The sequence below is a fragment of the Astyanax mexicanus genome, chromosome 3 (assembly GCF_023375975.1).
Source record: "Astyanax mexicanus isolate ESR-SI-001 chromosome 3, AstMex3_surface, whole genome shotgun sequence".
Taxonomy (NCBI): Eukaryota; Metazoa; Chordata; class Actinopteri; order Characiformes; family Acestrorhamphidae; genus Astyanax; species Astyanax mexicanus.
The window spans coordinates 54,071,453-54,085,764 of record NC_064410.1 but is presented as its reverse complement, the minus strand read 5'-3'; the positions used below and the strand labels follow the sequence as shown (position 1 = coordinate 54,085,764).

The window sequence follows — 14,312 nt, the reverse complement described above, 5'->3', positions numbered from 1 at the left end:
AATGACATGTCTCTCCAAACCATCACTGATTGTGGAAACTTTACACTAGACCTCAAGCAGTTTGGACTGTGTTTTTCTCCACTCTTTCTCCAGACTCTGCTCCCTTAATTTACAAATGAAATGTAAAATTTACTGATGATCAGTGATGGTTTGGAGAGACATGTCATCTGCTGGTGTTGATCCACTGTGTTTTATCAAGTCTAAAGTCAGTGCAGTGATTTCCCGCCAAATCTTACAGCACTTCATGCTTCCCCCTGCTGATAACTTTCATAGAGATGTGGATTTCATTTTCCAGCAGGACTTGACACACTGCCCGCACTGCCAAAAGTACCAGTTTGTTTTATATAATATTTAAACTTTCTAAAACACTGATTTTTGGGTTTTCATTGGCTGTAAGTCATAAACATCAACAATTAAAGAAAGAAAAACACATCTATATAATATATGAGTTTCACATTTTGAACTGAATTACTGAAATAATGTAACTTTTCAATGATATTCAATATATTATTTTTTATATGCACTAGTATGTATGTGAATACAATATTAGAGATATTAGGTATTAGAATATGTTTTTTGGGGAAACTGAACACTTGAAAAGAGCATCCAGTACAATGTTTGCTGCTTCTAGCCTGGATACAAGATGAGATATTGCTGGGCATGGATTCACACAGGTTACAGTATGTATGGTATCCTGCAGGCATCTAATCTGATCCCAGAAATGCTTAATTTGTGATGAATCTGGCAACCAGGCAAGGAAATGTTATTGTTTGGAAAAAATGGGTAATCCCTGATATGTGTGGGTGAGCATTATACTGCTGAAATATGCTATTTGGAGGCATGAGAGGGAACACATGTGGCCCACAGAATTGCTGAGCTGTTAGTTTCTCCCATATCACTACTAGGGGTCACCGACTGTGTGATGTAAGTGATGGCTCCTACACACCATATTATCACACCAGCAGTTGGGGCAGTGTGTTATTCCACAGCTGTGGCCGGATTGAGACCACAAGGCCTTTATAGACATATTTGACCGGTATTGGATCTGAAACAGAACTTGTTTTTGTTGGATTTTTGCTGAATATGATCGGGTTCAAGTCACAGTCCAGGTTTCTCATTCATAACACCACTGCAAACAAAGGCAACAGTGGCCAACTGATAGCCTACATGAGACATGTGTCAAAGATATCATCCTGCTTGTCTCAGTCTAGTGATGTCCCCCTCTCAAAGTCAAAAGTCAAAGTTAAAAATTGTCTTTAAGTGACATATCTATCAGTTGACAGTCTCTCACTACGAGGTACACTACCAAAAAGTTAGACTCTGTGAGGATATTCATAGGGCAGCAGATGAAGCCATTTTATGTCCTCTTGTTTCAAGACCAATCAGTGTCTAATCCGGCCACACCTGTAATGATTTACGTATCTGCCTAAGACAAAAATGCAAGTTTTGCATCAATCAAATTGTATTATTTTTCATTGAGTGTAATTATTTTTAGTACTTAGTACACAACTATTAGTACACAGCTGGAAAGCACACCATGTTATTCTGTTTGCTAATTTTAACAATTGTAAAGAATTCCAGAAATCAAGATATTTAAAAAATGTATTCAATGCTACAGCATCCTTAGAGTAGAGAAGGTTCAAAGTCCTGCTCAAGGTCCCTACAGTGGCGTCTTAGTGGACATGGGTATCAAAATCCCAAGCCTGTGATAAATAATCCAGTGCCTTAAACTACTGAGCCACCACTTAACCACTAAGCCAGAATGGACCAATAGAAATGCTCACAAAATTACACGTTTTTGGTGGAATAATGACAATATTATTGACAACATCACCCTCTTTCTATTCCTCTTTTTTGGAAATATCAGTTTCAAACTCTTCTTGCCTTGTTTATAAGCCATTTACAATTGTGGAACTCTGCTTCATAGAAAATCTCCTCTTTCCTTTCCAGTCGAAAAGAGACGTAACTGCTGTGAAACCCGAGTCTGAAATTAGAGGAGCTTGAAAACACTGCAGTAGAAATGTAGAAACGAAGGTGTCAGTCTCCTGTGAGATAACCATCTGTAGATACTCACTGTTCTGGCACGACTCGGATATAAGCACATTTACGTAACGCACACACACTTACATATATACACACAGGATGCCTGTAGTGTCAAAATCCCTATATCACCCTCATCTGTCCAGAGTTATTCTGGTGCTGGAGTTTCTCTGTGTCTGTAAAACTATTATGTAGTGCTCAGATACACTCTAAAAAACAGAGGTACGATATGAGTACTTTTTTGTACTCGAAGGTACACTCTTTATAATTGTACCCTCAAAGGTACAATATTGGTCTTTACGGGGTCAGATTTGTTCCCTCTGAAGTACAAAGTCATTTCTAACAGCAATAAGTACAAATTTGTACCATTTAACCAGCCAAAGGGTACATTCAGTATTCTGCATCACTGTACTAATGAACAATATATATTTAAATTGCACATTTTTTATTTGAAAGCCAGACAATTTTGTATCATCAAGTTTTTGAGCCATATCTAGTTGATGATAATGTTTATAATCTTTATGATCTTTACTGCCACAAAAACCATGGGTACAAAAAAGGACTTTCACTGAAAGGTACTTTTTTGTACCTCAATATAAGGTACAGCCCCAGCGACAAGCTTTGTACTCTTTTAAATACAAATCTGTACTTATATTTCTTAGAGTGTAGATTAAGGGTCACTTGATCTCTCCAGCTAAATGGAATGGAAAAAAAAAGAGTTTGAGGTGTCGCCTTTCTTCTTCACGCCGCCTCTCTCATCATGGTTGTCAAACATCATGTTGTTTCCACAGGGGCTTCCTTTCTCTGTCCCGTGCACTCGTGGACCAGCGGAGAGGACCTGGCTGGGGACATCCTTCAGCACAGGTACGCTCCAGCCCCGGGGAGAGCACTGCGCTCAGTCCTACTGAACCCGTGCCAAGCGCTCCACTGAGAGAACATGAGCCCTCTTTTCTCCTGAGTTGATCGTCACCTGACCACTCTTCTTTCTGTCATTTAACCAAGGTCACTGTGTCTTCTCTAAGCTTCTAATGTTCCTGTCGGACTCTGCTTAAGATAGCTGTCAGGTGTTGGAGTGGGTCCAGCACATTTTACTGTTAAATATACATATTTAACAATATTGAGAGAAATGGTTGTAATATAGCTATAAATAATACAACTATATCTATCTGTCAATCAACCAACCCTCTTTTACACTCAAAATACATTGAGCATGACCCTCATTCACAGTGTATCCATGCATTATAAAGAAGAAAGAAAGGAATTATTTAAGTATTAATAAAAATAAGCATTAACTTATTATTAGTCTTAATTAAAAGTCTAAATAATAATGTATTAATAGTCTTTATTAGTACTATTAATTTAAAACAAGACTACAAATTGTATTATAAAAAATGTAAAAAACAAAGAAACTATATAACAAAATAATAAAATAATCTAAAACTAAATAAACTAAGTGCAAAAAGAAAATTTGATGAAAAAAAAAAGTAAAAATGAAAAGCAACAATACCAGAAATTCATTTAAGATAGTAAAATTATAGATTAGTAAATGAGTAAAATAATAAATATGTAAATTGATAAAATTATATTTTAAAAAAATAAATATAAGATAAATAATCAATCATAATACAAATCTTAAATTATAATAATTATATTATTATTATTATTATTATTGGTCAGGAAAAAAAAAATATTTTTTTATTAAATGTAATTAATAGAAATGTGATTATCTTGCTAGATTCCACACAAATAACCTTGTGTAGCACTTTAATTTTTAGTGCTACAGTGTAGAGATAACACAAGATATACACATAATGATGATCCATTTCTTAACAGCATTATGACAATCGTCAGAAATACCACTTATCACCCAACCACCTAGCAACTACTTTGCAACACCACTGAGACCAGTTGGCAACCCTACTAAACACAATAGAAACCAATTATCAATGCCATAGCAACCACCTAGCAACACCAAAGCAACTACCTGGCGACCCCTTAAGAACAACCACTTAGGAGACAATGACAACCAGGTAGTAAAAACCTATTAACTGCCTGACAGTGAAAACTATTTAAGCCAACAAACATTCAGAATTTCCTTTAATAAATAATAAATAAATACTGTTATTGAATAACATTACATAATTAATAATTACTTAATGTTAGTAATTATTTTTTACACACTGCAGTCATTCTTTAGGATGATTCTGATATTGTTTAACGTAGGGCTATATTTGGGTTTTTGATTAATCATACAAAGTTGATATAATACATTTTAAATTTATTTGAATTGCTTTTAATGACCGTCTTTTCATTATTTTATAGATTAGAATTTTTAATTCTGTCAAACTAAACTGACACTCCATTTATGAGAGAGACATTAAGTGGAGAGCATTGGGAATATAATGTACAGTATATGTGAGTCATTTAGTCTGTGTTTGCTTTTGCTTTGCATCCATTCTGTTGGCCAGTTTAAGCATCTGGGTGCTGGGTAATTTGAGGGCACCAGTCCAGTAGTGCTGGTTTTGTGGTTTGTTTTGTTAACTCATCATGATATTTACTTTCACAAACAGAACAAGGCCAAAAAAGAAAACAAAAACATGAGGGCTGACCGCTGTGGTGTGTGTGTGTGTGTGTGTGTGTGGTTCTGTAGGGGCGTTTCTGAGTCCTGGAAGGGCTGCTCAGTGATCATGAAGGAGCATGGTCAGTGGGCGGAGCTTGCGGGACACGATTATGTAATGGATCTGATTGCAGACCTGGAGCTGATGCGAGATTTTCCCAAGCAGAAGTCCTTCTTCATCATCTCCGCAGAGAGTCCCATCAGAACCAGACCCAACGCAGGCCTGTTAGTAAAAACTCTACACACTTTTCATTTACATGGATTTTATGTATTTAAAAGTCTATCTCATGACTTTTGGCATATCAGTGTATATGTAAATATGTAATTTGTACAAGGGTGTACAATCTTTAGACACAATGAAAATACTGTTACTGAATATTGTTACATAATTAATAAGTCTCAATAGTTACCATAAATATTTGAGTAGAGGTGTCAATCGATTAAATAATGTAATCAGATTAATCACAGCAATATTCTGTGACAAACCGCAATTAATCACACTTGTTCTTCTTAAGACGCAAGTTTTTATAGTGGATATTTAAATGTTAATAAAAGAATGATTGCAATTGTAATTATATTATATTATATTATATTAATGATGTTAATTAAAATACTGGTATATACATGTACGTTTGAGGGGAGATAAAACCAACTTGGGGTGCTGGAATAAAGAAAGCATGATAAATTACAAAGTGAAACCTCTTTACTTATATTGTCAAAATCTCAGCTTGTTTGTAAGGATTTCTGAATTAGAACTTAATTTGCTGAGTATAAAAGAGCATTTTCACACCTATAGTCTGCTTCTATTGTCTGGATCAGTTAATGAGTTTGTTTACTTGGAGCGTTTTCTCCCTCTGTTTGGTTTGGTTTCACACAGGCATAAACCTAAACGCACCAAAATGCACACCAATAGATCACACAAGCACATTGTCTCCTCTGATTGGTCAGAGCTGTCTGGTGCAGGAGCGAGAATGTAAATATAGAGAGAAGATTCTGTGTTCCAGTGTGAAGCTGTCTTTACACAGAACACTGAACATTTTCCACAAATTTTTCATTTGCTGCTAATAATAACAGGCTGCAAGAAAAACATCAAATCATCATTTCATGCTCTTCATTCCAAACCACACTCTTTTTAATCAGGCTGAAGCAGGATGTTGAATTATTTACCTTACACCAAAGCATTAGTAAGCATCTGTTTCATATTATTAAAGATTTACTAGAATTTTCTTACCTAATATATATCCAAAGGGGTCCCCCAAACCTGCCACATTCAGTGCGTGTGTAAATATGTTTAGTGTATTTAAGAAGGAATGTTCATAGTCTCATAGTCTGATGTGGATTCGTTTCTCTGAATACATTTTATAACAGATGTTGGAGGAAATGTGTTTCTGTTAGTTCAGATGTTGAGGTGTTGTTCTGATTGTTACAGGGCTCTGTTTGGGAGTGGCTTTGATTCAGATGAGGACAGTCCGCTCCTGATGCCTCCAGCTCTCGCCAGCGCCAGTCTCCCAGATTCCGATGGATACTACAGCCACGGTCTGAGACTCACTGCTCTTTTTACTTCCTTTACATGTTCTTTTACCACCTTATCCACAGATTGTTGTACTGATGGTTACTATATATAAACAACTAGAACTGTTAAAAACATCTAGTACTAAATCTTGCTGTTAGTATTCAGGTTATAGATTGAGGATGGTAAGCCACCCAGTGGTGAATAGATGTATGTGTCTGTATATACAGTATATACAGTCAGGTCCATTAGTACTTGGACATTTGGACTTTTTTTTGTTGGTTTGACTCTGTTTACCATGTGAGTGGGTTTGGAATGAAGTATTAATAATGTTAATGAAGTGTAGCCTTTCAGGTTTATATGATTATATATTGCAGCCCTTTTTTAGTTGCTGCTCTTGTATGTTTTGTATTCATTAACTAACTAAACTAAACAGTTTTGTAACATTATCTAAGCAGAAATTGAGCTCTATATACTTCAGAATTTATACAGCTATTTCTATTTTTTCCTTCCACTTTTTTTTCTTACTAATCCCACCCACTAGCAGAGTTGGGCATGTTACTTTGAAAAAGTAATTAGTTATAGTTACTAGTTACTTCTCCAAAAAAGTAATTGAGTTACTGAGCCTGAAAATTCTCTTTCCTGCTTCTTTGGAACGCTTGAAAGCGAAACTAAAGTGTTTTTATACACTACGCGAAGGACACATATCAGGCAAACACCATCATATTTGATGGATTTATTTGCATAAAGTTTCCTTAATAAAAGTTTGACTTTTCATCGCATTGCATCCCCCGGACTCGACGCATCTGACCCACGATGCACCCTGCGAGCCGACGCTTTCCACTAAAAATTAATGGGAAATGTCGCTGTACGTTGCCGCCACAGAACTGTGTAAATACAGCTTCAGCGCTCCTGTAGCTGATGGCAAACTGCATGATGAGGATTCGAACCAGCGATCTCGCGATCATTAGCCAACTGCACCACAGCTACTTCTATCAGGAGTCACATCATCAATAAACACCATTGCAATATATATCTTTTTATATGAAATAGAATGTGTAGGCTATACTTATTTCCATGCCCAGGCCATAACACTACCTCCACCATGTTTAACAGACGATGCAGCAAGCTTTGGATAATTAACCCATCTCTCCTTTTCCATTTTCAATTTAACCTTGCTTTATCTGTCCAAAGAACAATACAGACTTTTTAGATGTTTTCTCTCAGCCTGATCTCATCTTTCTGCACCTGAGTGTAAACTCCAGTATTCCCCAAACCCACTGAACACTTTAATCACATCTCACTTCCTTCATTTCAAGTACATTTAGATAGTTTACAGAGGCAAAATAACAAAATATGCGCAAATGTCCAAATAAAAATTAACCTGATTGCACATAGTCTATTTAACTCATATTTCTCAATGTATGACCTCAATTTTCTCTCATCATTTCTGCTTTATTATTAGAATCAGATTTTAGCGAGGCTCCAACTCAGAGAGGCATGGACCGATATCTGGACAGCCTGTTTGACCCAGTGTTGTCTGACGGCAGTGGGGTAAGTCCCTCTAGGTCCTTTCTTAAAGCCTACTGTTGAGTAAAGCAAATGTTAAATACATAAGTAATATTTAGTAAAAAGATGCTCTCAGTAGGTAAATGCAAAATACACTGAATAATAAATGCATTCAGCTACTTCACATTGCACCCATTGCCACAGCTCATATAGTCCCTGGAAAGTAGGACTACCAGCTCAGCATTGAGCTGTGAAGCAGCAGAGCTGTGTTCTCTGGAATGATGGTAATGTGTTTAAGATGAACTGGGGAATAGTATATACTGTATACTGTAATAATCCTGGTTTTTAATCACAGTTTTCATGCATCTTGGCATGTTCTCCTCCACCAGTCCTACACACTGCTTTTGGATAACTTTATGCCTTTACTCCTGGTGCAAAAAATTCAAGCAGTTCAGCTTGGTTTGTATTTAGCAAACAAAAAAAGTGTTAAACAAACCAGAATTTAAACATGTTGCTTAGATGACAGCTTTGCAGATCTTGCACAGGATAAGATCATCAGAGTTACCAGCCTCAGAAACCACAGATTAAACAGAACCCCAGATAAGAGCACTAAATGCTTCACATTTAGGTATTTTGGTTTGTTTTACATTTTTACTACATAGTTTACTACATGATTCCTTATGTGTTTCTTCTTCATAGTCTGGATGACTTCACTATTAATTTACAATGTAGGAAAAACTATAAACTGTATATAAAAAAAAACGAAACGAGAAGGTGTGTCCAAACATTTGACTGGTACTGTATATCATAAATAATAATGTACTGTATATCTTTAATATTGTATTATGAGTTATGTATGAATGTGTGTGAAACGTGTGGTTAGTTGTGGTGGTTTATGTGGATCGTTTGAACCTGGGAGCGTAAGTGATTGAGTATCAAATGCTCCCTCAGCACCAGCTCCCAAACACTGAGGGCGATTAGGTTACTGGATTACCGTATTTCTCACAGCATTGAGCTCCACTTAATCTGCTAAACCATTACCATTAAACCATTATCCCTTTAAAAGCTGTTTTCAGACACCTGTAAGGTAATGGCTCCTTTCCAACAAGTGGTTAGCTTTGAGCAGGTGTGGCAGTGATCTCATTTGTGGGTTAGAGGAAAGTTTTAAAGCCAACAGGTTCATATAGAACAGCTTATAAAGTGTCTTTATAATTGTTTAAATGTGGACAACAAGAATTGAGAGGCTATATTATCTGAAATTCCTTAATAAACTGTGTAAAATCCAGAGGTTTATGAGAATAGATTACAAGGCTAGATGAGGTTATACTCCTCTTAGAGAGTATAAGGTACTCCCAGGGGGAGATTGATTTCCCTGTGACAGAGCGCTGAAGGGGTCCTGGCTGGGTGACGCTCTACTCCACTCTGCCTTATCTCTGGAGCAGGACGCGGAGAAGTCAGCCAGCATGTCCAGTCGTATGAAGGGAGCCGGTGGGCTTGGAGGTGGGGATGAGGATGAGGAGGAGACGGTACCAGCCAGCAGGCCCTATCCACCAGGACTGCGACCCGGCGGTGAGTCGCATTCTGCTCCCCTCCCAGCTCTCTTTTTACCGCCTATGAATTATGCATGGAGGCCCTTGTGTCAATTGCTTCCTAAATGCAATCAATTGCACTACAGAGTGGAATTCAGGCCTCTAGTTTGTTTGGGATCGTGCTCTGAATTTCATTTCAATGGATTTTGCATGCGGAATGAAGCGAATGCTGTATTGCGGTGCTGGTAATTACCATTTACCATGGTGGTGGATTGGCTGTTGATTGATCAATGGGATGATGCTGATTGCTGGCCTGTGTGTTTACTAGTGTGCATTGTGTGCAGTTCCTGTTTTCAGTTCTTAATTATTTGAACTGGGCTTGTTTGGTTGCACTTATAACCCTTTCAACTTCATTAGAACAGTTTATATAAAAAGGAATTCCACTGATTTCTCCAAAAACACAAATGTGCACAGCTTAACTAGTCACAAATGAGAGCACTGGAAAGGAGTTTGTAAGTAGTTGTACATACTTCTTAAGTTTACAAAATATAGGGGTTGGACAGTGAAACTGAAACACCTGTCATTTTAGTGTAGGCGGATTCATAGCTAAATTGGAGCAGCCTGGTGGCCAATCTTCATTAATTGCACATTATTGCACCAGTAAGAGCAGAGTGTGAAGGTTCAATTAGCAGGGTAAGAGCACAAATATTGCAATGCACACAACATTATGGGTGACATACCAGAGTTCAAAAGAGAACAAATTGTTGGTGCACGTCTTGCTGGAGCATCTGTGACCAAGACAGCAAGTCTTTGTGATGTATCAAGAGCCACGGTATCCAGGATAATGTCAGCATACCACCAAGAAGGACCAACCACATCCAACAGGATTAACTGTGGACGCTGTAAGAGGAAGCTGTCTGAAAGGGATGTTCCGGTGCTAACCCGGATTGTATCCAAAAAACATAAAACAACGTCTGAACAAATCACGTCAGAATTCAATGTGCACCTCAACTCTCCTGTTTCCACCAGAACTCTCCGTCAGGACAATAAATAAATGATTGTGGTCTAAAACCAGGTATTTCAGTTTCATTGTCCAACCCCTGTAACTGAGTGTCTTACAATTAAATTGAAAGATATACAATGAGCATTAGACTTTTACTGCAAGAAGGAAAAACCTCCGCAGGCCATTTCACCCTTTTGCTATCAGACTTTAGAAATATGGACTCTAATATGTATTTATTCATATATTCATGTACTATCCATCGCCTGTCATCTGTACCTTCATCTGCACTGGACACTTTTAACATGGTCACTTACTGTACATTTAGGCTACGTTCACATTACAAGCCACATTGCTCAAATCCAATTATTCACTCAGATTGGATTTGGCTATCTTGGCCAGCTGTTTCTGTGTGTAATGTGAACAAATGTGTCCCTGAAACGCCTCACATGAGCACACTGATATGTGTATAAACAGCACATTCTTCACTAACAAACAACAAAAAACAACATATTAGAGAGACGGGTACCACTTTACAATAAGACTACCTTTATAAAGGGTTTATAAATGGTTTACAATGTGTTTATTAATGGTTACTAATTAGGTTGTATTCATTAATAATCAGTTATAACACATACTGTACGTAAAAAGGGCAACAATATAGATGGCTGTGGGTTCACTTTTTGGCAAACAACTGGTCATTGTTGCCCTTTTTATGTATGTGTTATAACTGATTATTAATGATTTTAAGGCATTTACAACCTAATTAGTAACTATTAATAAGTGTAATTCATTTATAAACCCTTTATAAAGGTAGTCTTATTTTAAAGTGTTACCGATAGACGATTCGTAGCTTCATAAAGGTGAAATGGATGCATTATCAGCTCTTATGTGAAGCATGTTTTGCTAGAGTAGAGAGTCAAGGTCAAGGAGGTAAAAAAAAGGCCAGGTGGTTTGCTTTTGCTGTTTTTGCAGCTATAGCTGCACAGCTGCACCAAGAGATGTGTGGGTACAAGAGAAAAGCACGTAGCTCAGCGTAAAGCAAAAAGACGCATGAATTCTGATTTGACTATTCACATTCATGTCACATGTTCATGAATTGGAGACGTATCCAATTTAGAACCACATATGAAAGTGACTCAAATCTGATTAGAAAAATCAAATTTGGCACGTTTACACAGCCATGAAAAAATCAGATCTGAGCCACTTCAGCCTGGTAATGTGAACGTAGCCTGACAGTCCTACAGCTTAGGCCTACGTGAAGTCCCCCCCCAGTCACAACACCCCAACCATTCTAAACCATGCATCCCTGATGTCCTCACATATGGTCACCCTTGTTTTTTTTATCCTTTTTCAGCCTTAATGATTGACAACTTTTGAAAAATCAGTGGAATTCCTATTAAGTAAAAACATTTACTTTGTTGCTGTGCTTGATCTTTCAATTGCCTTTTCCAGTTCTAAAAAAATATATTGCATTGATCTGGAGCTTCACTTCTTCTTCTCAGCTGTACCAGTTCTGCCTGTTATGGGAGGAACAATGATGCCGCCTATACCTATGCCAGCTATGCACTCTGTGCCCACTATGCCTGCTCCTACATCTATAGCCGCTGGGTCCTCAGTACCCCCAGCTTCCCCAAAGTCTACCCTGCCACCAATGCCAGCTATGCCTTCTATGCCAGCTTTGCCTGCTATGCCACCTATTCCAGGTTTACCCAATGTGCCACCACTGACTGATGTGCCAGGTATGGATGCATGAGGTCACTGTCCATTTTGACTGTGGGCACAGCTTGGTTTCTGTGGGAATTATAATTTTATTACTAAATTCTTATATATGATATAATGATGTTACCACTGTATACAGTGATCAATCCTATTATTATTTTTAATTTTCACTGATCATATAGGAACACTTTGTAGTCCTATAATTACAGACTGTAGTCCTGTAATTGTTTCTCTGTATACTTTATTATCCTCCTTTCACCCTGTTCTTCAAAGGTCAGGACCCCACAGGATAGACCACCACAGAGCAGCTATTATTATTTGGGTGGTGGGTCATTATTCTCATTATTCTCAGCACTGCAGTAACACTGAATGACACGGTGTTGGTGTTTTAGTGTGTGTCCTGCTGTGTTTTTAAACACTTCAGTTAGGGGTGGGCGATATGGCCCTAAAATAATATGATACACGTGATAAAGATACTCTTGGCGATATGACAAAACACTGAATAAAAAAAATGTATATATTTCAAGAATATACTACTGCAACAAAATAAAAATTTAATTTGATTATTGCATAAGATATGATATTAAAATATATGAAATATTAAAAATATACAATATTTGTATTAGATTCAGAATGTCATGATACTAATAATGCACTCCAAATATGTTAATTTATCCAGAAGTAAAGTAAAATAAATTATCCTGGACAGATATAATCTGTCTGTAGTAGATATATAATGAGAAATGAGAACAGTGTGAATTATTCTTTTGCTAAAAACAGTAAAAAAAAAAAAAGTAGTACCCTTATATGATAATGACCAACTGAGCAAAAACAGATTTAGAGCCTCTGTCTCTGGCTTTACTTTATCTACAAGGTGTTTCAGCTGTAGGTAGGAGTGTGTAATAGAGTGGAGGACAGATTAAACACAGTGTTTAAGAACTCCAGCAGCACTGCTGCACTGTATCTGATCTACTCACTGTACCACCACCTCAACACACACTAACACCTCATACACCACCACCATGCTACTCAGTGCTAATCACTGCACTGCTGAAAATTGTGAAAATGACCCACCACCCAAATAATAATAATATCTGCTCTCTGGTGGTTTTCTTTTCTGTGAAGAATTGAAGAACAGGGTCAAAGGAGGATAATAATAATAATAAAGTATACAGAGAAACAAATATAGTACTACAGTCTTAATGCTCCTATATGGTCAGGGAAGCTGAAAAATGGGTAATGTGTGTAGAATTATGGGATGTTCATAATGTAATGCTTAGCTGAAGTATTGTCTTCTCTAGGGCTGCACGATATATTGTTTAAGCATCGGCATCTCGACTTGCGCATGCACAATAGTCAAATAGTCAAATAGGCGTGCAATATCACTTAAGGCAGTTAAATCAAACACGTCATGTTGCAATGTTTTGATTCTTGACACAAGAAGTAGATACACAGCGCTGTCTCTGTGTCTGTGTGAGTGACAGGTTGCTGCTGCCTGAGAAGTGTGAGGGGGAGTGCGAGGGGGTGGTGATAGGAGTAAACATGAGGTAATCGCATGGCCTCCATCCACATGGTTGGGCACGTGCTTGTAAACGTACGCGTCGAAAGCTGTGCACGTCAGTCCAGCACAGTTTTGCAGCGCAGGTATTTCCAGTTACAGCTGAATTCACGCTTTTAATCCCAGAAAAACAAACGCTCTAATTTACCTTTTAAAAGGCCATTTAAATGCCTGATTAAAGGGCTGATTACTGTTGTTTTGCTGTTTTCCTTGGGTTTTGAGTGCCCTGCGCTGACTAGGCTCTTAATCGGTCTGGACGTGAGACAGCACACGGGTGGGGGCGGGGCTGGTGACATCATGGGCCCTGCATTGTTTAATATCGTGATATATAACATCGAAAAAAGGACATTTACAATGTAAATTTTTTCCAATATCGTGCAGCCCTAGTCTTCCCTGCTATATATACAGCATGCTCTATTTATTTATTATTTAATTTCATTATTTATTATACTATATCTTTCCCAAAGGAGTAGATCACAGCATCCTAGCACAGCAGCAGCAAGCCATCATCAACCAGCAAGCCATCATACTGGTGAGTACTAGGAGCAGGAGGAGCAGACTTGGACCGTGCTCTGAATGTTGCACATGTGTGATGTGTGATAAGTGCACCCTGCCGCAGATCTAATTGCCGCTCTGTTGTGCTGAATAATAGGCTCAGCAAATGACAATGCAGGCCATGGCCCTTCAACAGCAGATGTATAATTCAGTGGGTGGGCCGTACACCGGTCCCCCGCTTCCCAGCGAACATATACCATCGCCCCGCTCTGGCCAGTCAAGCCCAGTGAGTATCTCAATGATGAATAGTGATGCATCAGGTTTTATGAATA

The 14,312-nt window shown here is 37.9% G+C and overlaps 1 protein-coding gene across 4 annotated transcripts in view; it reads left to right on the top strand.

The window, feature by feature from the left end:
- myo15aa (myosin XVAa) overlaps positions 1–14,312 on the top strand; it is a 73,308-nt gene that overhangs the window by 40,095 nt on the left and 18,901 nt on the right. For 3 of the 4 annotated variants that reach the window (XM_049475494.1, XM_022683359.2, XM_049475495.1), the window contains exons 30-37: positions 2,832–2,904; positions 4,691–4,882; positions 6,087–6,193; positions 7,633–7,721; positions 9,119–9,245; positions 11,711–11,947; positions 13,953–14,017; positions 14,138–14,266. In XM_049475494.1, coding sequence (XP_049331451.1) covers positions 2,832–2,904; positions 4,691–4,882; positions 6,087–6,193; positions 7,633–7,721; positions 9,119–9,245; positions 11,711–11,947; positions 13,953–14,017; positions 14,138–14,266 — 1,019 coding nt within the window. The remainder of the gene's footprint in view (positions 1–2,831; positions 2,905–4,690; positions 4,883–6,086; positions 6,194–7,632; positions 7,722–9,118; positions 9,246–11,710; positions 11,948–13,952; positions 14,018–14,137; positions 14,267–14,312) is intronic. The other variant, XM_049475496.1, reaches the window with a different exon arrangement.